Raw genomic sequence first — 23,978 nt, 5'->3', positions numbered from 1 at the left:
ACATACACATCTTAGAGTGCAAAATAGTCATTTGAACATAGCAGATAGATTATGTCAATAAAGCTAGACCTAAGGCATAAATATGAACCATATTACATTAAAAGACACAATTTTAAACAGATTCCAATAACAAAACATTAAATATTACAATTGATTTTGAATATTGATTACATCTATTCATGTTTTAGGGGCCCTAATTAAAACATATTTATAATAGCTAAATAACCAAACCCAACACATGACAAAGCTTTAGGATCTCAATCTTCAAGTCTTGTATTGCATATTTTGTCTTTTCATTCATGATTGTATTTATTTCCAATCCAATGAATTCTAATTGAAAGGAACAAGAGCTATGAATTCAAATTCAACAAATCAATTTATTTCCACATCGCAATACACTCAATACACTGAAAATTAATTCAATAAAATAAAACAATGACAATTGTAAAATTAAGACAAAATAACAAGAAAATAAAGTAATGAATGGGATATGAAGGAGTAGCAAAACGCCATTTGGCGTATCAAGGATACTCCCTGATTATGAATTCTGTCAATGTGCAATGAAATTAAAATGAAACTGACTTTACCCTTGAAGCAAGACCAGGTCATAGTGCTTTTCGTTGAGTCGGACATGGCAGTTACTGTAGCAGCTTTCACCCCTATTGCTCTTCAGACCCGATGGGCATTCCAAACAAGCTGCCTTTCCTACAGGATCACTCGCTCGAACATACGTATCTAGATGAGAGATAAGAGAGATGGAGAGAGAATAAGCTTTAGCATGTAGAGATAACAATAAGAAGAGGGGAAATTAAACATTTACAGATCAAATATATATATATATATATATATATCCGCTTTTTTATCAAATAGAATGAATAAATCTTGAAGTCTTGATTCATAATGTTTCAAGATTCTGTGCTTTCCATGTAATTACTTTGATATACATGTATACTGCTTTCTCAATGCCATAAAGTCATTATATTATGCCATCAAGTTAAAAATATTTCACATTGTTTGTGGATTTTTAGAATTGTCCTAATGTGCGAAGGAATGTCTGAATTACACTCTGATGACATGTTTTCTCTATAAAGAGATGGTAAATTTCATTTATAAATATTCTCAGTAGATTACTTACAGTTTTATGAAATGGGGCACTTGGTATTCTCAAGAAAATTTACAAAGAATGCTTATTTTTATTTTCTATCATATTGACTAAATTTTCTCACATAGTAACTCCACATCCATCAAAATGGAAAGTAAATGTTATGTGACCATTGAGTTTCCAACCTTCAAAATTCCGGTTTTATAAATACATGTATTTGCAATAAAAATGATTACTTGCACACTTGATTATAACACAGATTTGTTAGTATCACATACATAATTGAAACACACACAAAGAAGCTGAACCCATTTAACATTATTTGATGTCAACAGTATACCATTTTGGCAAAGATCCTCGCCTGGGTTTTTATTCAGGCAGGCATACATGTATGTAGGGTTCAATGGGTTTTAAATCATCAAATATAGGGAACAAATAGTGCAAATTATTGTTAACAGAATATTTAAGTATAAAATAGACTGGAAACAAGGGGAGGAAAACATCCCATTACACAATATACAACAATGTACATACATGTACATGTATAAGAATAACACAATACAGTACAAACGATAAGACTCACAGAGAAAGTAAGATTGTGCTAAACAAGAAGGCCCACAACACTAAATTCTTTCTTTAATTTTGGTTACAATTTGTGTTAATGTAATCATATATTATATATCCGAATGTCAATCCGACCATTACATGTAATTCCTACATTGTACCCCATTGCAAGAGTTCCAGTGATGACTACAATTCTGCTATTTAAATCAAGAAATTGTTCTGGACAGATTCATTTTAGATCATATGAAAACTGGAGGAGCTGGGTAATGTGTATTAATTTATACTGCAGGTCTTTTATATAAGAAATTTACGTTTTGTAACAACCAAGTAAAATGAATTTTTAAGTTGAAGAGGCATACCAGTTATCCATGTATCAATGGAAGATGGAGTGTATATACAGTTAGAATTTAAAAAATATCACTCACTATTAAAATTTACGTTTGGCAATATATTGAAAATTTAACCAGACTCTAAAACAATTCTCCTTGGAAATAGTAATCACAAATAATCTCACTGTGCATATTAAAAAAACAAAGAAATCTTTGGCTGAAAAATTGAAATGATCTGCATTACTTGGAGATGTATTCATAAATTAAGTTCCCTATACTGCAAGATGTCAAAGTGTCAAATAATTATTTTGCTTGCATTCTGTGCACAATATCGCTTGAATACAAAATAATGTGGCTATTTTATGTTCATGTATAATTTGCATCACACAAGAGTAAATAGATCCTCACCCCTTATACATGTAGTTTAGATAAAGAAAGGAGCTGACCAAACAAACAGAACAAAACAAAAGATATAATAATACAACAACACAGATATCACACATGGGCCTGTTTTGACAAAGGTACATTTGAAAGTAATACCATGATTTGAGTATTTGATATATTTAAATGAGAAGAAACAAAATATACAATTTGTCAATATCAACAAAGCTGAAAAGATGAATATATGAATTTACAAATTATTCAATTGATGTAATTAATGCAAATAGAATATAATGCATTAGCATATAATGAAATAAACACTGAAAATAAGAAATAAGAAATAATAAATCTGTCAAATATTGACTTTTGCATATTTTGGTAATAAATTTGTATGCACCTATCATCAATATGCAATGATTGAACTAACAAAAGAAAACACAAATTCATCAAAATCTTAAAAGATAATATTATAGCATATTTTGAATCATTTAGTTACCATTTGTTCTTATCATTAATATGCAAGGAGTCAACTGATGGCATTAACGATACCTTGTCACAAATTGATGGAGTCTCAAAATAACATGCATTTTCATTTGTAGTTAATTTTGAATCATTGCAGTGTACAGCTCCAAACATGTGAACAGAACAGACCCCTATTTCAATATGCAGGATTTTCATTGATAAAACCTACAAGGTAGATATTCTTTTAATACGGATGTATATGTATGAAAAGTGAAACGATAAAATTTCAGAACATACATGAGCAAAGGGGCAGGGAGGGATATAACATTTCATTCATTGCACACTAATGAATACAAATGTTTCAATCGTTTAATTTATATAAATATATGAAATTAAAAAAATTCTCATTTGATTTAAGAGAGATTTTCAGTGTTCTGTTTGTTTTTATCACTCCATTTATTCAGTCCTTGTAGAGGCCAGAGGAACCTTTAAGTTTAAGCTATAAAACCTGAATACCAGCAAACATGTAATAACATTATGTATGGCAACTCATTCTGTCAAACTTATCGCACCTTTGTCAATACATGCCTTTATTAGGAATAATTGAATATACATGTAGTCACATCAAATGTAGAAGTGGAAAATTCATGCAGTTAATTATCTACACTCAGACTAGTTTAATGTAGTAATATTTTAGGGTTTTGGGAGGCATTTTAAACCAGATTATCAATCTGAATAATACAATAAACATTTACAGCAGTTTATACTTCGTATTGCAAGAAAATGACACTTAATTCTACACTGTAAAGTAATTGTATTGAATTGAATACATTTATTTCAGACTGGGTAACTCGGGTTTGCAATTCACAAATGTAAACAGACAAAATGATACAAAATTAAAAATTTGTCTGGTGAGCGTATAAACATGTAGGGGAGACCGGGGTTAGTTGGAACATGGGGTAAGTTGAAACATTGTAATTTTCTTTAACGCCTGTAAAGTAAATGTATGCAATACTGCCCTCAATTTGTTATGGATGATACAACAGTTGTACTATTAATAACAATAAACTGAGGGCAGTATTGCATAAATTTACTTTACAGATGTTAAAGTAAGTTACAATGATTCAACTTACCCCATGTTCCAACTAACCCTGGTCTCCCCTACAGTATACAGTATTTGTTGTCATTGAAATTAAGCAAAATATTCCACTTTTACAAATGATCTTTCTACCGAGATATCTCTTCACTACTCATCCCAACAACTTACCTTCGGGGCACTTTTCACAGCGCTTAGAATTTTCATCAATATACTGTCCAGGCCCGCATGGAATGCAACTGAGCAGAGCAAAGCATTGGTGTTAGAGGCATACATGAACATCATTCAATCAATCAAAGTTAGAATGGAAGGAAGAGGGAGGGGAGGGTGAATCATGCATGGAAAACTATTAAAAGAAAAATCGGCAATTGATATTTTGAGTGTTCTATGTGATTCCATGTATCTGGGTTTGGTTTCACAAAAGTTTATATCATTACTGCCAAGTTGTTATTCAAAAACAATATTTTTTTTTTGAAAAAAAAGGTAAACAATGGTTTTCATGGGGATAACAGACATTTGGTGTCGGTTTTGAGGATGCGAATAAATTGAAAAGTCCAACATTCACATTTCTCACCAGTAAAAGCTTATATCTACTCCAAATGTATAACGTCTCCAGTGAACAGATTTGCAAAGCTTCCAAACCTTACATGTAAATACCGCTTTTGGTGCACATTTGATGCACGTTTTTCAAATAAAATACTAATAACGGACCTTGTCATTTCTTGACAATCATGTCCATTACAAAAGGTCTGTGAACTCCACGAAAACCAGGCTTTAACATGCTTCTCAGCTGTTGAATCTTGCCATTATTTCATTTTCTACTTCTGACATTACCCTACATATACAATATATATGCTACACATTTCATGAGTTACAATGGTAATGATTGCAATGTGTCCTCACTGTCAAAAGGATAACAAAAGAGCTTGTAAATACATGCCAATGATAACAAATTTTGATTTTAAAAAGAAGCTTCAACTTCAACTGCAGATTTTTTTTCAAGGGGTTTTACATATCAAAGTAATTTCAAATAATAACAATGCACATATGGAATTAAAGTTTTTTTTTTTCAAATGTAAAATATATATACTGTATATAAAATTTGATAAGATTTTCTTCACCACACATGATACAAATAATAATTGATGAAAAAGGAAAACATATGAATCAAAGAATCAAAATTGTGCTAGCATTTGTTTTGTGGTGATAATACATTCAAGTAGTGACATTTAATTTTCATGCATTTAAGTATCCTCTTAAAAAGCCAATATCAACTAAAAATTGAGTTGAATAAATAAAGATAAATAAAACAAGCAAAACATTCAACAATTTATCAAAGTATAATGACCTTCCATTTACATTTTCAATTTCAGTTAGATGCACACAACCGAAGCAATAATATGCACATCAATGGTCGTATAAAAATGGCAGAGCCCATAACATCCCACACTCATCATATCTGATTTATGTCATTGTTTTTAAATATACATTTCATTTTCCCTCCAATAAAGTAGTACTTCGTTTTATTGCTCATGGAACATTTCAAGTCACCTTTTTTTCATTTTTTTTTTGTGAATCAGTAAGAGCTTGTTCATCCCTAAAGCTATATTCATCAAAAACATAAAACAGAATATAATATATAAGGAGTGTGTGATATCACAGACAGACTCCCCTGAAACTGTGTAATTTTACACCAGACTTTCTGAAATTTTCTTAGTTATGCATTTAATATTTTTCTCCATTTATTCAAATTGTGTATTCATCAGACTGTATATACATTTTAACTGTTTAAAGACATATTACTAAATGCATGGATTCGTGCTGATAAATATGTCATTTATCTGTTATACATGGCTCCTTGCTTTTGACTCCTTTTGTTATTCTATATATTTTAGATCCAATTTATTGGATTTACATATTATGGATACAGAGCCTTACATTTTTTTTTTTAATTTTTATTTTTATTTTTTACATATATGAAGTAAACTTTACCTTCTATTTTCAGATTGTCAAACTTGTTATTAATAATAAACTCCTGGTGGTTCTTTTAAACTGTACACTCTCCTTGTTATCCTTGTTTTTTGCTTATTTTTTGTGTGTATTCTGTTTTGTAAATGTTTTAAATATGCCTGATGTTGAGTTATATAGACTATGGAAGCAGGAGACCGTCAAAAACACGGATATACGTCGTGTCGTAATTCAATTTACTACACGACGTAAATAATTACGTAGTGTAGCAATTCGAATTACTACACGACGTAAATAATTACGTAGTGTAGTAATTCGAATTACTACACGACGTAATTCCGAATTACTGCCCAACGATTTAATGTCATGACGTTAAATGAATTAGTGTCGCTACATCAAATAATTAAGGTCGTGTAGTAATTCGAATTACTACACGACGTAAATAATTACGTAGTGTAGTAATTCCAATTACTACACTACCTAAATAATTACGTCGTGTAGTAAATAATTACTACACGACGTAATTCCGAATTACTGCTCAACGATTTAACGTCATGACGTTAAATGAATTAGTGTAGTGACGTTAAATCAACCAATGAGACCGTTCGTTATATGAGCGCAATGCGAAGAGCTGAGACTACAGAGTATTGTACAGGAACGTACCGGCAGGAAGTTAGTTGGATGTTCGACATTTGATATTCAAACTGTGAAGTTGGTTTGATATTCAGGTTCGATATTCAAACGCCTGTGAAGCTGGACCAACATTCGATATTCAAATATATTCAGGGGTTTTACAGGTGCAGCACGTCTCGGGCAACCATAACAACACTGGCGTGCCCAAGTACGAGGACATTTAGGGGACAAACGTCAGTGAATAAAAGGGCAAGAAATTTTATTTTTATTTTTTTTTTCGAGGGGCCCCCAGGGATACCCCGACGGCCTAGCCGGGGTAACACGTATCCTAACTTGTAGAACTCGACTCGGGCAACCATATAAACACTAGTTTGACCCGGTGCATGCACATTTAGGGGGCTCAAATTAACAAAATTAAAGGAATAAAGGGCTATTTATCGCATTTTGTTTATTTTTTTTCCAAGGGGTCCCCAGGAATATCCCGACGGTCTATCCGGGGTAACCACCTACCCTAACTTGTAGAACTTGACTCGGTTACCCGGCGCATGCACATTAACGGGGGGCTAAAATTAACAAAACGGAATATTTCAAGCATGGGGAACCACGTTCCTGACTAATCTCTTGGTGCCGCCAGTGGATAGAGTAAAAAAAAAAACAAGGAAAGAGAGAATACATAATATGAGAGAGAGAAGCGAAAGGGGAGATTGGAAAGAAAAGGAGGGGGAACGGGAGAGAAAGAGAAGGGAGAACGGAGGGGTCATATCATTGTATGAACAGGATGTTTTATGATTGTGCCCCGAGCATTAGGGCGAAGCTCAATGCGTGATAAGAACAAAAAGAGGGGGCACACAATGGCGCATGCAGCAAAAATTTGCTTCGTAATAAGTCTCGAGCCAGCGAGAAAAAAAAACCTTTAACTTTGAGATTGATTTTGACATGGTATGCATAAAATAACGTATCTTTCATCTTTCTTTCCTTTCTTTCCTTTTATCATTTCCTATTGTTCTCGGTTGTAGAGCATTTTTTTTTTGGGGGGGCAGTACTATGCGGATCGGGTCCGTGGCAATATTGGTCCAGCTTCACAGGCGTTTGAATATCGAACCTGAATATCAAACCAACTTCACAGTTTGAATATCAAATGTCGAACATCCAACTAACTTCCTGCCGGTACTCAGCTCTTCGCATTGCGCTCATATAACGAACGGTCTCATTGGTTGATTTAACGTCACTACACTAATTCATTTAACGTCATGACGTTAAATCGTTGAGCAGTAATTCGGAATTACGTCGTGTAGTAATTATTAACTACACGACGTAATTATTTAGGTAGTGTAGTAATTGGAATTACTACACTACGTAATTATTTACGTCGTGTAGTAATTCGAATTACTACACGACCTTAATTATTTGATGTAGCGACACTAATTCATTTAACGTCATGACATTAAATCGTTGGGCAGTAATTCGGAATTACGTCGTGTAGTAATTCGAATTACTACACTACGTAATTATTTACGTCGTGTAGTAATTCGAATTGCTACACTACGTAATTATTTACGTCGTGTAGTAAATTGAATTACGACACGACGTATATCCGTGTTTTTGACGGTCTCCTGCTTCCATAATCGACAAGCAATGAGTAATGATAATTTTATTCATATATCCAAGTTTTTATCTCCAATTGATAATGATGAACATAATTCTTATGGTCCCCAACTAAATTGTTTTATGCCAAATGAATTTATCACGTTTCTGCATGAAGAACAGTCTAACATTGATTTGCGAAAAGGATTTTCTTGTCTACATGTTAATTGTAGAAGTATAAAGAAGAACATTGATAATCTTGTTACCTTTTTACATGGTCTCGACTTTAATTTCTGTGCAATAGGTGTAACAGAGACATGGCTAAAATGTAATGATCCTTGTTATAATATTAATGGATACAATTTCATTGGTAACTCCCGCCAAGATCGCCGGGGTGGTGGTGTAGGAGTTTTCATCAGAAATGATTTTTACTTTGTACATAGGTGTGATCTAGATTTTTTTTCGGAATTTATGGAATGTATTTTTATTGAAATTAAATCATCATTTAAAAATGTAATATTTAGCGTAATTTATAGACCGCCAAACTCATCATTGCCTAATTTTTTAGAATCTCTTACTACAGTACTAAATAAAGTTTCCAAAGAAAATAAATTATTGTATGTTTGTGGTGATTTCAACCTTAATTTATTAAATGCCGATTCTTGCCCACAGGTTAGTGAATTTTTAGATGTATTTATAACCAGATCGATTTATCCAGTCATTCATATTCCAACTCGAGTATCCAGACAATCTACTACTTTAATAGACAATATATTTACAAATGATATAAACAATATCTATTCTGGTATTTTTTTGGTTGATGTAAGTGACCATTTCCCTGTGTATTGTATTCATAGTCATTATATCAGCAAAAAAAATACAGTATCTACGAGGCGCAAAATAAATGATGTTAATATAGATGATTTTATTATGAAATTAGAAAGGATTGTATGGAATTTTGATAGTAGTGATCCAAACATTATGTACAATACTTTTTTAAATCAATTCTCAAATTTATATGATGAATGTTTTTGTAAAACTAATGTCAAATGTAAACGCCGTAAAGATAAACCATGGTTCAATGATGACTTGAGAATTATGTGCAATAAAAGATATTTGTTATACAAGAAATTTATCAAAAATCCTACTACATATAGAGAAAATAAATACAAGTCTTATCGTAATAAAGTTAACTATAAAATAAAATGTATAAAAAATGAGTATTATAGAAAGGTATTTCTGGATGCCAAATACAATCTTAAAAAATCTTGGAATATTATTAATACAGCAATGGGTAGAGTGAACAATAAAACTGTTATTGAAAGTATAAATGTTAACAATGATAAAGTAGTTGGAGATTGTGATATCGCTCAAGCATTTAATGATCATTTTGTTAATATCGGTTCAACTCTTTCAAATAGTTTGCAGTCAACTACCTGTACTAGACAGAATGATTTTGTGCAATATTTGAACAGAAACAATAACACTGCTTTTTTTAATCCCATCACTCCGGATGAAATTATTAAAATTGTGTGTAATTTTGATAGTAATTCTGCTGCTGGGTATGATGAAATTAGTATGTTAGTCATTAAGAAAGCAATTCACATTCTCTGTTATCCCTTGTGCAATATTTTTAATTCTATTTTAACTACTGGAATATTCCCTGATAATCTTAAAATAGCACGTGTTGTTCCAATTTTTAAAAATGGATCAAAGTCAGAATTATCTAATTACAGACCTATATCAATCTTGCCAGCATTTTCTAAAATTATCGAAAAATGTATATATAATCGCCTTTCTGATTTTTTAGATAAACATAATGTAATGACACCGTCCCAGTATGGATTTCGTCCGGGGCATTCCACATCCCATGCTCTAATTGATTTGGTTTATAAGGTTTCTCATGCTTTTAATTCTCGATTCTTTTTATTTGGTTTGTTTTTAGACTTAAGTAAAGCTTTCGATACGCTTGATCACTCTATTTTGTTAGTTAAGTTAGAAAGTTATGGTATTCGTGGAATTTTGTTAAAAATGTTTGAAAGTTATTTGGCTGATCGAAAACAATTTGTAACTGTAAATAACACTAAGTCTGAATTGAGGAAAATCGGATGTGGAGTGCCTCAGGGATCTATTCTGGGTCCACTTCTTTTTCTTATTTATATGAATGATATTTGTAATGTCTCAGATAAGTTACAGTTTATTCTATATGCCGATGACACTAGTGCTTTCATGAGCCATGATAATATTAATACTTTATGTTTGAATTTTAGTATTGAATTGCAGAAAATCAGTAAATGGCTAATCTTTAATAAATTGATTTTAAATGTAAAGAAAACACAGTGTATGATTTTTACGAATAAGAAAATTGATTATAACGATTTGAATATTAAGATGAACAATGAAAATATAAAAGTTGTACAATCTCTAAAATTTCTTGGTGTACTTATTGATTCTAAATTAAATTGGCATGAACATATTAGTGAGGTCTGTAATAAAGTTTCAAAATGTTTAGGTGTTTTATATAAATTAAGATTTTTTCCTAGAAATATTTTATTCATGATATATAATGCTATTGTTACTCCGCACCTAAATTATTGCAATGTTGCTTGGGCATCTTCCACCAATTACTCGATGTTAAGACTATTTCGTTTGCAGAAAAAAGCAGTTCGTATTGTCTTTCATGCCAGTTTTCTTGCCCATACATCACCTATTTTTCATGAATTGAAATTGTTGAATATATACGATTTGAATAATTTAAATACAGCTATTTTAATGTATTTAATATCTAAAAATGTTGTACCTATATCTCTCATGTATAAGTTCACTCTGATTTCTGAAATAACTTCTTATGATATGCGAAACCCGTTAAATTTTTATTTACCTCTTTTTAAAACAAATGTTGGCATAAATTCAGTTTTTTACAAAGGACCAAAAATTTGGAATGCTCTGTCAGAAGAAATGAAATTAAGCCCTTCGTTAAATGTCTTTAAAAGGAATTATAAGAAATTACTATTACAAAATTACATGTAAATTATCAGGCTCATTTTTATCTTTGTGTCTTTTGTTATGTCTGTTTAGGGTTTGTTAGGTTTTGTAAACTGCTTAATTTATTTTATATGTATCATTTTGTTATTCATTTGAAATATGCTCTCTTTTCTTTTGTTTGTATATTACTTGGTTTTAATTGTTTGTATTATTGGTGGCAGCATTTTATAAGACTTCAATGTTCTTCCTAGCTGTCTCCACATTCTATTTTATTTGTATATATATTTTTACCTTGTAATTGTTTTTAATTTTGAATGAAATAAATTGAAATTGAATTGAATTGAAATCAACTTATTATTGAAATGGACTTAACAGATAAAGTGGTTCTGGTTCTGGTCAGGAGGTTCAATTATCGGAGAAACTGCCTCAAATTATTTGGAAAATGCTGATTATAATAACACACTTTAAGAAAAGTATATGCTGTATGATAGTGGAATCACCAAAATGATAAAGAATAATAAAAATACATATTCGTGCATAAATTTTTTGAATTTATGTGAAAATACAATATCTGCATATTTCATTTTTGTTCTTTTAAATATATAAAGCCACTTCAACGCAAGGAGTGTGCTGACAAATTCAGGATATAATCTTTGACTGTAGCTTTTTATTTAGATTCTACAAACCTCATGTGCATTGGATGATTTATGGTGGATTCATTAACTAGACATGGTTATTTTGTGTCAAATCCTGGAAGATATCTACGTCAAATTATTTTAAGATAGGATGAAAGAAAGTTAAGAGAATTTCAATGAAGTCCATTTTCAGAAGTTGGACCAATTTTATTCACTGAAACAAGTATATACTAGAAAATAAATGTGAGGAAATTTTGCTTCTACCCTGTCTTATTTTACCTTTATATCACTGACAGTAGTGGTACTGGTACATGTAGGTGTATAAAGTACATACATCTATTTGAAGTCATGGGGGGGGTCTTATTTTTATTTGGCAACCAGTCAAATTTGACTATTTTAGCCATCATATTATATTTTTTTAACGTATGTTTTCTTTGAAAAAAATAAATGAAAAAAGTAAAATTCAAATATTTATTTCTTTTCCTTCTTTTTTTTTCTTTTCTATATCTTTTTTTATAGGATATATCTATATATATATCCATGTACTCGGATTTAAAGTAAAGTAGGTGTGTCTCTCAGTTTTAAAATCAGGGCTTTTACTGAAAATATGTTATTCTCTACTTGATAGTGTCTACTTGATAGAAAAGCGTTCTCTACTTGATAGTCTCTTTTCAGAGTTGGAGTGGGTGGAGCAAGGGGGGGGGATTAAACAGTACATACAAACACTTTGCAAACTATTGTGTATATGTGCTCATGCATGAAGAAAAAGAATGCAATTCTTTCATACATACCCAGTATGATCACTGCCCAGGGGGCAGTCTTTACACGACGCTGCTCCTCCGTTCACTGTGTTTGTGATCGTTATATCATAGATTTTCACACTAAAAAGAAAAATCATTGATAGAAAAATGATGGTCATGGACTACAACTGTTGAGAAAAAGTTATTAAATCAAACGATTTTCACACTATATATGAAAACACAGATTTATTAATGAAAGTTGTTGACAAATGTTGAGAAATTGTTATCGAATCAATGCTTAAACAAATTCGTAAGTCTGTCTATATTCAATATATTCAACTGATTTTATGGATTAATTGTTGAAATTCTTTAACAACCACATAACAATTATGACAAACTTTTAAAGGATTCAATCAGATACAATATTGCTTTATACAAGGGCATTTAGAAAAGGTGAAATATCACCATTCAGTTCAAAATCAAAGGGCCAGGCACACATTATCTTGAAGATATTTCCTACATCAAGTCACATACATGTATTGAGACCACTTTCAAGAATATTGTGGAATGAACTACATGATGTAAAAACAACATTTCCATAATTTTCACTTTTCAGCTAAAGATGAAATGCAATCAAATATTCCTGAAGCACAAGTACTCAAATTTAAAATCATTAACATTTTTATTATTTATGTAACAGTCCTGATGAAAGACGAACATTTTTTAACTATTACGAGAAAAATTTACCAGAATTTATAATATACATTTTTTTTCACAATATCTCACATTTCTTTGAATAGCATTAAATGAAACCATGAAATGAATCACCATGACTTTAAGTTTGGTTTAATCTGACAAACTATTTTATGAAACAACCCAAACTGATACTTACATATCATTGGGAAACCTGTGGTTGTTATCATAATCCAAGTTGTTCACATCCGTCTTTTGGAAAGCCCAAGTAAAGCCTCTCTTCCCTGGGACGGTCACTGCGTATCTGTAAGGTGAAATAAAAATAGCAAAAGTGTAGCATAACTAAATAGTTTGATTAATTAATTTATGTTTTGATTAATCAAAGTGCAACTAAGGGGCCTTGTCCAAGTCTGTGCCACGTTTTTAGCAAGTATTCCGCTATAAAGGCATTGTGTGTTTTTTCATAGCAGCTTTAATGCATTACCCATTGATTTGTGAATAATGAAGAGTGAGATCTGGTAATGAAGGGCCGCTTGTGGGTTTCCAAGTATAAAATGTGGCTCTGACTGTTGACAAGGTACCTCAGGAAAAAGTCATTTTGCAAACATTCAGTAGCATGACGAAAATCTTGCGTTTAAGAGCAGTATACCCCAAGTTTCCCTTATCATCAAATCTCTTCTCAAAACCCTATTGCCTTCAAGCATGAAATGTATAGAAACACCTGTTTCTTGACCTCGGTCCGAAGATAATACACCCCAGCATCAACGGTCACAGCAGGGGGCCACACACGATGGATTCAATGTGTGTTCTGGTGAGTGCATGGAGTTCCATGTATACACGCGTTGATAGAAACTTTTTTCAATTCTTGCTTTTTCTTTTTCTTCTCCCTTCCTCCCTTCCTTCCTTTCTTTCGTTAAGACTGTATCGTTGCTCGAGTGAACGGCATGCATCCCATATTTTCTTGCTGTACGGACAGAAACTAGATGGGATGCATCGCGGTCCTTGCATGCTAAGCATACCGTAATTTCTATTCGGCATACTTTCCTTATTTCGAGGTCGATTTTCTTCGTTCGAAATTGAAAATGGACTAGTATTGGATGTCTGAATGTAATATGCCTTTGAAAACGTGATTAATATCGAATACAATAATTTCATTCCGAAGATCCTTCTACAGGCAGACAAGTCTTACGTAATAGCACAGCTGTTGTTTATCATTTCGTCCTTGGCTCAACGCTCATTTAGCTGGCCCGTGGTGGTGAAATCGAGACAAGGGGATTACCTGGCCAAGATGGGTTTATCGGGGTTGGAAAAGTTGTTTGAGATTTCCCAAACGCAAAACGGGGTATGCAACCGCAGTTTGCAGTCCGAAGTGAGGTCGAGAATCAAACGGGAAATTTTCGTAATGGAAAAGGGGGGGTGCGGTCAAGGGCACATATACCTATATTTTGTCTTTCCCTGGATCCCATCCAAAAGTCAATCACATTTGGCTTCATGGAGTTCCTCTAGGAAGTACAGGGTACAATGGTGTGTGTTGGAGGGTGGGGGGCTTGGTGTCGAGGTCAAGGACACCTTACCTGTATTCCTGTCTCTCCCTGGATCCCATCCAGTACTCAATCACATTGGCCTCATTGATTTTCTCCAGGAAAAAAAAGTTTACCATTTATGGTGTTTGTTGGAGGGGTAGAGGGAGAAGAGGGATAGGGTGTTGTGGTCAAGGACACTCTACCTGTATTCCTGTCTCTCCCTGGATCCCAACCGGTACTCAATCACATTGGCCTCATTGATTTTCTCCAGGAAAAAAGTTTACCATTTATGGTGTTTGTTGGAGGGGTAGAGGGAGAAGAGGGATAGGTAGGGGGATAGGGTGTTGTGGTCAAGGACACTCTACCTGTATTCCTGTCTCTCCCTGGATCCCATCCGGTACTCAATCACATTGGCCTCATTGATTAAAAACACAGTGCACGATTTATGATGTGTGTTGGAGGGGTAGAGGGAGAAGAGTAAAGGTAGGGGATAGGGTGTTGTGGTCAAGGACACTCTACCTGTATTCCTGTCTCCCCTGGATCCCATCACATTTGGCTTCATTGAGTTTCTCCAAGAATAACATGGGACAATGGTGTGTGTTGGAGGGGTAGAGGTGGGATTGGAGAGAGAGAGAGAGGGAGAAGTATGTTGGTGGGGAAGGGGGAGGGGTGTCAAGGACAAACTACCTGTACTCCTGTCTCTCCCTGGATCCCATCCAGTACTCGATCACATTGGCCTCATTGAGTTCCTCCAGGAAGAACAGGGTACAATCCTCGGATTCGCATTCCATACTGAAGGCAAAGGAGATGGTACCGAGCTCCTCTGCCTTCCCGTTGAAGTAGCTGGCCTCCTTGAGGAACCCTTCGACTTCCAGATCGAGGATGAGGTAGGCATCGTCGGAGTGGCCGTGGCCAGTGTGGATGTAGGATTCGGCGAGGACCCAGCCCTCTCGAGAGGCACAGCCATAGTCGTCTATATAGAGATAAAGAATAGATAATTTAAGGCTATACTGATCACAGATTTTCAAAATATTTTTTTTGAAGTTAAGTGCAAACCTAGTTACCAAGAATGCATATAGCATTTTCATTTATTTGAATGCAGGATAAAAGAACATTGCCGATTAAAAGCCTTGCTCATGGGCATAGGTACTGCAGCCGGGATCAAACCCTGGACTTTCCATGTGTAGTCAGGCGCCTTAGACCACTCGGCACCTCTACTACGGATGTCCACGCAGGCAAGAGTTTAACTGTCAAACCAGTGGATGCATGTACATGTGATTGTAGGTTTGGAGGTGATGTCACTACTTACAGTTTACTGTCGATGTGCAAATCAAAAACTCCTGATGTAGAGACACAGCAAGAGTAAAATAAGTTTTTAAAAAGACAGGAAATAGCCATGTAATTCGATTAATACAGAAATTCTGTAAAAATGCATTTATATGATCATATTCAGGGTCCTTAATTACAAATGCATCAATACAATTCTAGGATAGATGTTCCCTCAGCCAAACCAATCCAAGGATTTGTGGTATATAACAATGTCCTGTTACTTTCCTTTAACCCTATCTAGTCCGGGGGGGGGGGGGCCTCGGAGGCCCCCTCAACAAATTGCGCAATATTTTCGCCGTGCGAAATTTTTTGACCGCGCCCCTAGCTGACTTTTTACTTTCAAGTCTTGCGCAACTTTTGAGACCAACTTTAAGTCACCCAAGTACGTGGTTCCAAAATTACATAACATTATGTAAGTGCATGTCAGACCAAAAATTGCTCAAAAACGTGATTTCGTGTACAAAGTCAATGCAAATTGTGTTTTCAACCAAAATTCATAAATGTATGATTATTTTTAGTTTTGCTGGTCTAAATGTATTTATTTTATGCTTTTTATGATCACAGAAGAGTCCCCAATAAATTTCATTGAAAAAAACAATGAAAAACAAAAGGTAAAAAAAAAAAGAAATACATAAGAAATTGCAAAAAACAATAAAATACATAAGAAAATTATTTGATATCGCAATATTTTTCATGTACACTTGCTAAGAACACCACAAAGAGTTTCTATACCAAAAATTAGTAAATTTGGAGCTTTATTTAGGGAGTTAGAGGAAAAAGTATGATTTCGCATACTAATTACGCATAAATTAGCATTATCACTTAATAGCGATTCGGATGAAATAAATTACTAGACAATCTAGTAGATTATGTCCCAGGCAACCCGCGTGCCAATTTTCGGCGCGATCGCACGGTCAACGGCCAAGATCATAGGGGGGGGGGGGCCTGGGAGGCCTCCCCCCCGGCCATATGAACTCCCAAAATACCCCGGCCTAGATAGGGTTAATAAAAGTGTGAAAGAGAGATAGGGCACTGATTAAAAAGTATGAATCTTTCAGATTAAACAATTAGGAAATAATCACACAACGTTGTTTGTTTGTCATTTAAATAGACCACTCACTTGTTGTAGCCACACATGATGCATGCATGTTGGGCGGAAGAGAGTTCCAGTAGGAGAAGGTCATCCCATACTCTGGTGTGGTGTTTGGAGGACAATCCTGACATGCTATGAAGCAGAATAGAATACAAGGTGTGGTAAATTTTTTTATCTATACTTTAACGTGGCACATTGTGACCAAGAGGATCACTATCTGGACTTTGAAACAGAGGGTCATGGGTTCACAACCCAAAAGATTCCAAAACCATCTACAGAATGGACAAAAATTTCACAAAAACATTGCTCTCTGATCAATATTTCAGTGAATGTCAGTCTCAAAAGGTTCAAAACAGTGTTTCTGCAGTCACATAGCAGCATTTCAACAATTTTTGAAGATCAATATATAGTTTTTGTTTGGAAGTTTCTATCAAAAGAAATGCCATGCTTGTGAAGATCACTAAAAAAAATCAAGTAATCGTAAAAGATGATGGAAACCCCACAGCAACTATTTTAAAGACCCTGACAGGGCCCTAAAATAATGAAGGCAAAAAAAAAACAATTGTAATCTTATAAACTTTGAAACAGAAATGCAAGGTTAATGCATTGCACAGCTTCCCAGTTGAATATTTTGCTTCGGAATAACTCCAGTTATCTGTAAGCTGTAAGGACTAAACAAATGACTCACGTTTTGTCCCATCACTGAACTGGTTGCTTGGGCAATAATCGCACTCGGTCTTGTTGCTAATGGACATTCCAGGGTTGCAGGGCGGACAGGCCTGGAATTTACCAGAGGTGGGAAGCTGCACCACTGGAGGGACGTTTGGATTACACAACTGGGGATCAATCCATTTATACTTCACCTGGGTCTGGAAGAAGTAGAAACAAAGAAATGGTAACACATGAATACCTATATTTTTTTTAATTTCAATATAAGATCTACTTGATAAGGTACAACAGAGAGCAACCAGACTTTTGCCTCATCTCCAACATCTAGACTGTCTTGAATGGCTGAAGGCTTTCAAACTACCTACTCTATCTGAACTGATCCAGATATACAAAATTTCAAAAGGACTTTGTCAAATAGACCTAAACAATTTCTTTGAGATTGATGTTCCTGGTAGAACCAGAGGTCACAGCATGAAAGAAAAACAGATGCAAATTGCAAATAAGGCAAAATGCATTTCAATTAGGAGTGTAAATAACTGGAATGCTTTATGCGAGGAAGCAATTTCTGCATCGAGTGTCAATATGTTCAAATCAGCTATTCAGATGCACTTAAAAAACCATCCACTAAAGTTTTTACCCTATACCAGAGACTATATCCAACGTGACGAGGGGCAAACAAGTTACAAGCTTTACGTCTCTACATCCAAGTAACTCCAAGTAAGTAATAAACTACATCACTTTAAGAGAAAATACTAAAATAATATATCACAATCTAGAGGACACCGGTGGTGCAACGGGGATTTGAACCTGGTACCTTGTGGTTCAAAAGTCTGGAAACTCATCCACTGAACCACAACAACTCCTCTTGTTAAGGCTAATAATGCTACACATGAAATCACTAATTGCAAACAGTAGATTTCGAAGAGAATAATCATAATGAGAATCATAATATAAAAGAACAATGATGAAAGAGAAAAAATATAAAAAACTTAACATTAATCAATGTGCATATGTATCTTTCTTAAATGAAAAGTCCTTAAAAGACCCTTGAACTTTTTTTGCAATCATGTGCTTATTGTCTTTGTCTTTGAAGCCTGTAAAATGAAAAGCCCCCCCCCCAAAAAAAAAAACCCTTACCTGGTTGTTTTCATTGCAAGGGGTATGTATCTTGTAGTAATCATGTTCCGTGCACGGCTTCCTTGTGGTGCAGTTTCTTGATCCAGGAACTAAATATTGCATCAAGATAAATATAATATATGACAATAATAATAATAGGCATTTGTATAGCGCCATCTACAATCTAGAAACAATCTATTCCGAGGTGCATTATTATTATTACCCCGGCTTGAGCTCGAGCTGCTTTTCAGCGCTCGTGCATTCACAGAATTAATCCTCGCGGACACCCATTCCCCTCACCTGGGTCGAGTGCAACACAGTAAGGAAAATTTCTTGCTGAAGGAAAACACGCCATGGCTAGGATTCGAACCCACGACCCTGTTTAAAAGGCGAGATTCAGAACCACTAGACCACGAAGCAGCCGCGCATATATATAATCTCTCAACAGTTTTATACCACCTTTCATACTAAGAAACAGTGTACCGGTATATGAAACAATAAAAAAGGATAAATAATGGCTAAAGTGTTTTGAAAAAAGGTTTTGATGATGGAACTGAAGTCAAATTTTCTTAAATAACTCATAGCGTTACATGAAAGTGTGAACATGTTCATATTTAGCAAGGAGCAAAAATGATTTATGTCAATATCCAAGCATATCAAATCTCAGATTAGCATTTATGTAGAATGTTATTATCAGTACAGGCTCCAACTAGCCTGGATCATAATGGTTATTTTTACTGATGCCCATCAGTGATTCTCTATTTCTGCTTTCTTCTCTTTCTACATCTAGTTTGCATTTCATTAATTCCATGAAACAAATGCATTTTCATGATTGTCTACCATGGTAATAGAACAGGGGTTCATTTCATAAAGCTGTTTGTAAGTTAAGAGTGACTTAAAGAATGACTGGTGAACCCTTCTTACGCGCTAAACCATCGCCAATTCAAAATACCATTTACCATAAGGAAGGATCATTAGTCGCTCTTAACTTATGAACAGCTTCATGAAACACCTACCGGTTAAAAAAAAACACTTCATGCATGAATGATCATCAACAAAATGAAGTGGAGAGTCAGTATGACAGCCAAAACTGTTGACACGTCTTCATATAATAAAATTATAGATATTCAAGCATTGTTTTAAAAATAACAAATGGAAATGTTACTCTGTAATTTTTTTTCTGGTTAATGTTTCATATCAAAGAGCAGATATGGAGCTTTTTGAGACTGATATTTTACTTTGAAATGCAAATACTGACAGCCAAACATTTGTTGGTAGCCCTTCTCGAAACTGTTTTTTACTCACCCATACACCTATGCATGGCATATGTATCATATGAGTAGCACTGAATGAAAGATGAGACTCTATAAAGCTTTCAAACAATGTGTCATTTGTTCAATCTATGTGATCAAATCAAGTTAAAATAAATCAATTATCAGTGTCGTCTTTTCTGGGACCCTAACCCTATCCCACACAACTACAGTCCTTCACGTTTATAATTTCGTGGAGCTCAATAAATCGCTCTCCTTATTTTTTGAGGAGCTCAATTGAGCTGCTCAGAATCGCTCTCCATGAGGAGCTCAAATCAATTCATTACAATACATGTACGATAAATTGTATATTTTTCTTAACATTGTATATATGCAATAGCTGTGTTAGCTATTAATTAATCTGTGGTGAAACTAGGCCTGGGTCACGTCAATACGTTTACAAGATGTCGTACACGCTCCTGCTAAAAAAAAAAAAAAAAAAAAATTGCTAAAATTTCACATTTTACATCTTTAGATCAATGAAATGGCCTTCTTTTTTCCATAATTCCTTGAAATTACTTTGATTTAGTTGAAAACTGTCAGAAAAATGAAGAATATTCACCTCTTTCCCGACTCTGATTTGAACTTACCTTGGTAAATTTTGTAGTCCCACATGTAGACTTCCATGGTGTTGCCATGAAAATCTACATATGGGACTACATGGGACTGCAATATTTACCGAGTTTAAATTAAAATCAGAGTTGGAAAAGAGATGAATATTCTTCATTTTTCTGATAGTTTTCAACTAAATCAAAGTAATTTCAAGGAATTATGGAAAAAAGAAGGCCATTTCATTGATTTAAAGATGTAAAATGTGAAATTTTAGCTTTTTTTTCAATTTTTTTTTAGGAGCGCGATTTTTGGCTCTCGTTATTTTTTTTAGGAGCACGGTAGGAGCGCCGGCGCAATCGCGCTCCTCAAAAATGAAGGTCTGCAACTAGCAACTCAAGCATGACTTTAATAGTCATAATAATTAAGAAACCTTCAGAAATTACATAATTAAGTTTTTGAGAAAGAACCTAGGTCATTTGGAAAGTTCTGGGAACCCTACCTGAATACGTGGTGGCAGTATCGCAGTCTGTGCAGCTTGAAGCCCCTGCTTCAGAATATGTGTTTGCTGGACATTCATTACAACTGTAGAAAAGGAGAGCAAACGGGACTCAAGATTGAATACACAAAACACAATGGCAATACAAATATTGAAAAGCTAACTTCTATTCGCAAGCCTAGTCCTGACAATATCGATGTGCTCTTCAAAAACCAATCAATGTCCAATGTCACAGTGTCATAAAGATGAATTGTACATGACTGAATAGCAAGGAACAGGTGGAAAAGTGCAGACAGTCGCTATACATGTATGTAGTACATTTACATATTTGCAATCAATAAAATCATGCACACAGTGTCATACAAATAACGATTTGCAGTCATTCTTAATCAACAATTGCATTTGATGTATATGATACTGATAAAGTGGAACACCTCTGGCAGTCTCACCTCCAATATGCTATTCAACATACATGCACCAGCATTGCTGACTTAACTATCAAAGAATCTTACTTTTCATTTTGTATCATTTGTGATATATCTAATAACCATCTCATATATAAAGTTTCACTAAGTTTTATTGAATATGATTTAAATATATTGATTCTTATCCCAGTTAATTGATTTGACATGACCTTTGACCTTGACCCAGTAACCTGAAATTACACTTGATCTTTTTTCTATCATCGGTCATCCATTAATACCCATGTTTAACCTACTGTAATTCTGACTGATAATTTCAAAATTATCTTAAAAATTCAAAATCCTAACCTTTGGTTAAATTTTTCAAAGATAATATCACTTTATTGACCCTACATGACCTTTGCCTAGTGACATTTACCTGTTTGCCGATACTCTAAAACCATTATGCAAATGTTTTATGGAATATGGACTTATTCTTTGAAAATTATCTTGAAAATCAAAAATCTTAACCTTGGTTAGGTTTTTGACACCGATACAACATGGTCCAAGTTTATTGAATCTTTCCAAACGTCGGTGTGCATGTGTTTAGTGTTTACCTGGAAGAGCCTTTCTCTGCAGCGAATGTACCCGCTGGACACTTTGTACAGTCCGAGGTATACTGCAGTCCCATTACCTCAATACTTCTGATGTACACTCTTGGTATCTTGATACCAGTCCCTATGTAGAGTCCTTCGGATTTCCAGGTAATCACGTTAAGACCGGCATCAAGGTTCAACTGTAAAGGTAGATAGAGAAAAATAAAATCACGGTATCTTAAACTTGTTCCATCTCTAAATTCCATTATCCTGTAGCATTCAATCAGTCAGCTCTTACATGCATGTAAATCTACTGGCCTTTGCATATGGAATTCCCTTCCTTGAAATGTCATTTCCAGCATTAATGTAAATGCTTTTATTAATCAAACTCAAGAAGTTAAATAATAAATATCTGTGCTAAATAAACACTCCACATAATTACTTCTGACACCACCATTTCCCTAATGCCCCCCCCCCTTCCCGGTAGATTTAGTGGCCCGTATTCTGAAGTCAGGTTTAACTTAAACTCAGGTTTAAAGTTGAGGTTTAAGTATGGGAAGCCAAAAGCGTCAAGATCTTTATTAAGTTGTAAGTTTCTTATGTTTACTGTGCTCTTCCCTGATGCATTGACGGTGAAGACAATCATCTATTTATACCTCCTAGAATATTATGAATGATTTGAGAGCCAAATGAGCTGAAATATGATATCTCTATCTATTGTTAGTGATTTATGTAACGATTGGCTGTCCATACTTAAACCACAACTTTAAACCTGACTTCAGAATATGGGCCAGTGTCTTTAGTTCTTCTTTGAGTTTGTACCCTAAAAGGCACTGCCCTATAAAATGAACTCATTTTCAAGATTCCCAAAACATCCGGTCATTTCCTGACCAAAAAGGAAACTCGCCTCAACCATTTAACTAAAAAGATTTTCTTCTTTTTTCAACATCTTGGTACTCGGAACAAATTTACCTTCACAGATTTCCACTCTCCTTCTCCCGTAGCTGTGACTGCCTTACCCCCTCCACTTTTATGACCTCTCTGACACAGCTCATTGTGGACCTAGAGAGACAAAGAAAAGAAAAGGTCACCATTGACATTTTAATTATTCAAAAGAGACTTCAATAAAGGATCAAAGTCCACCTGCTGCTTCCCTCAAGAATACATTTCAAAGTGGATTTCAAAGGCAGCACAGATCAAACAGTTTTCTTTTAAGGTTCCATAATAAAGACATACAGGTACAGTGCAAACACAAATATGAAAATTATTTGCCGTATATTAATATCGACTCAAATAATGTTATTTTCACGTTCTGAGGTAGAAACACAAGTACAAATTTACAGAACATTTACAATCAGTTAAAAGAACATTACATCAGTATCAATATCATTGAGACACAAGTTAGAAGCAAACATATATTGCAAATATTGCAACATATTTATCTTTAATAGGCATTCATTAAGAACTGAATATCATGATTATTGTTATTATTATTCCTGAAAAGCCTAATTGGAATTAATCATTGTCAGATTGATATCAGAGCATTAACTGCATATTTTAATACTTATGTAAATTTCTGTATTTTTTTAACAGCATTCGTTGTGAGAGGGGCATATCATAATTTCTATTTTAAAATTGGCTCTTTGTGCTGAAATCCTTGATTTGCCACTTATTTATGATACTTTTGTGCCCAACCATGATTTCATTGAACAAGCTTTAGG

General features: G+C 34.1%; 1 protein-coding gene across 1 annotated transcript in view; it reads right to left on the bottom strand.

The window, feature by feature from the left end:
• The window catches only part of LOC121411695 (endosome/lysosome-associated apoptosis and autophagy regulator family member 2-like), a 62,891-nt gene that overhangs the window by 18,238 nt on the left and 20,675 nt on the right, over nucleotides 1–23,978 (bottom strand). Inside the window, exons 5-15 of the mRNA XM_041604523.1 lie at nucleotides 23,230–23,319; nucleotides 22,279–22,457; nucleotides 21,264–21,346; nucleotides 18,924–19,012; nucleotides 17,806–17,986; nucleotides 17,145–17,249; nucleotides 15,383–15,668; nucleotides 13,372–13,476; nucleotides 12,531–12,620; nucleotides 4,106–4,173; nucleotides 588–735 (exon numbers count right to left, since the gene is read on the bottom strand). Coding sequence (XP_041460457.1) covers nucleotides 588–735; nucleotides 4,106–4,173; nucleotides 12,531–12,620; nucleotides 13,372–13,476; nucleotides 15,383–15,668; nucleotides 17,145–17,249; nucleotides 17,806–17,986; nucleotides 18,924–19,012; nucleotides 21,264–21,346; nucleotides 22,279–22,457; nucleotides 23,230–23,319 — 1,424 coding nt within the window. The remainder of the gene's footprint in view (nucleotides 1–587; nucleotides 736–4,105; nucleotides 4,174–12,530; nucleotides 12,621–13,371; nucleotides 13,477–15,382; nucleotides 15,669–17,144; nucleotides 17,250–17,805; nucleotides 17,987–18,923; nucleotides 19,013–21,263; nucleotides 21,347–22,278; nucleotides 22,458–23,229; nucleotides 23,320–23,978) is intronic.

The sequence above is a fragment of the Lytechinus variegatus genome, chromosome 3 (assembly GCF_018143015.1).
Source record: "Lytechinus variegatus isolate NC3 chromosome 3, Lvar_3.0, whole genome shotgun sequence".
Lineage (NCBI taxonomy): Eukaryota > Metazoa > Echinodermata > Echinoidea > Temnopleuroida > Toxopneustidae > Lytechinus > Lytechinus variegatus.
Note: the sequence above shows the minus strand (reverse complement) of the source record. Positions and strands in the feature narration are given on the sequence as shown.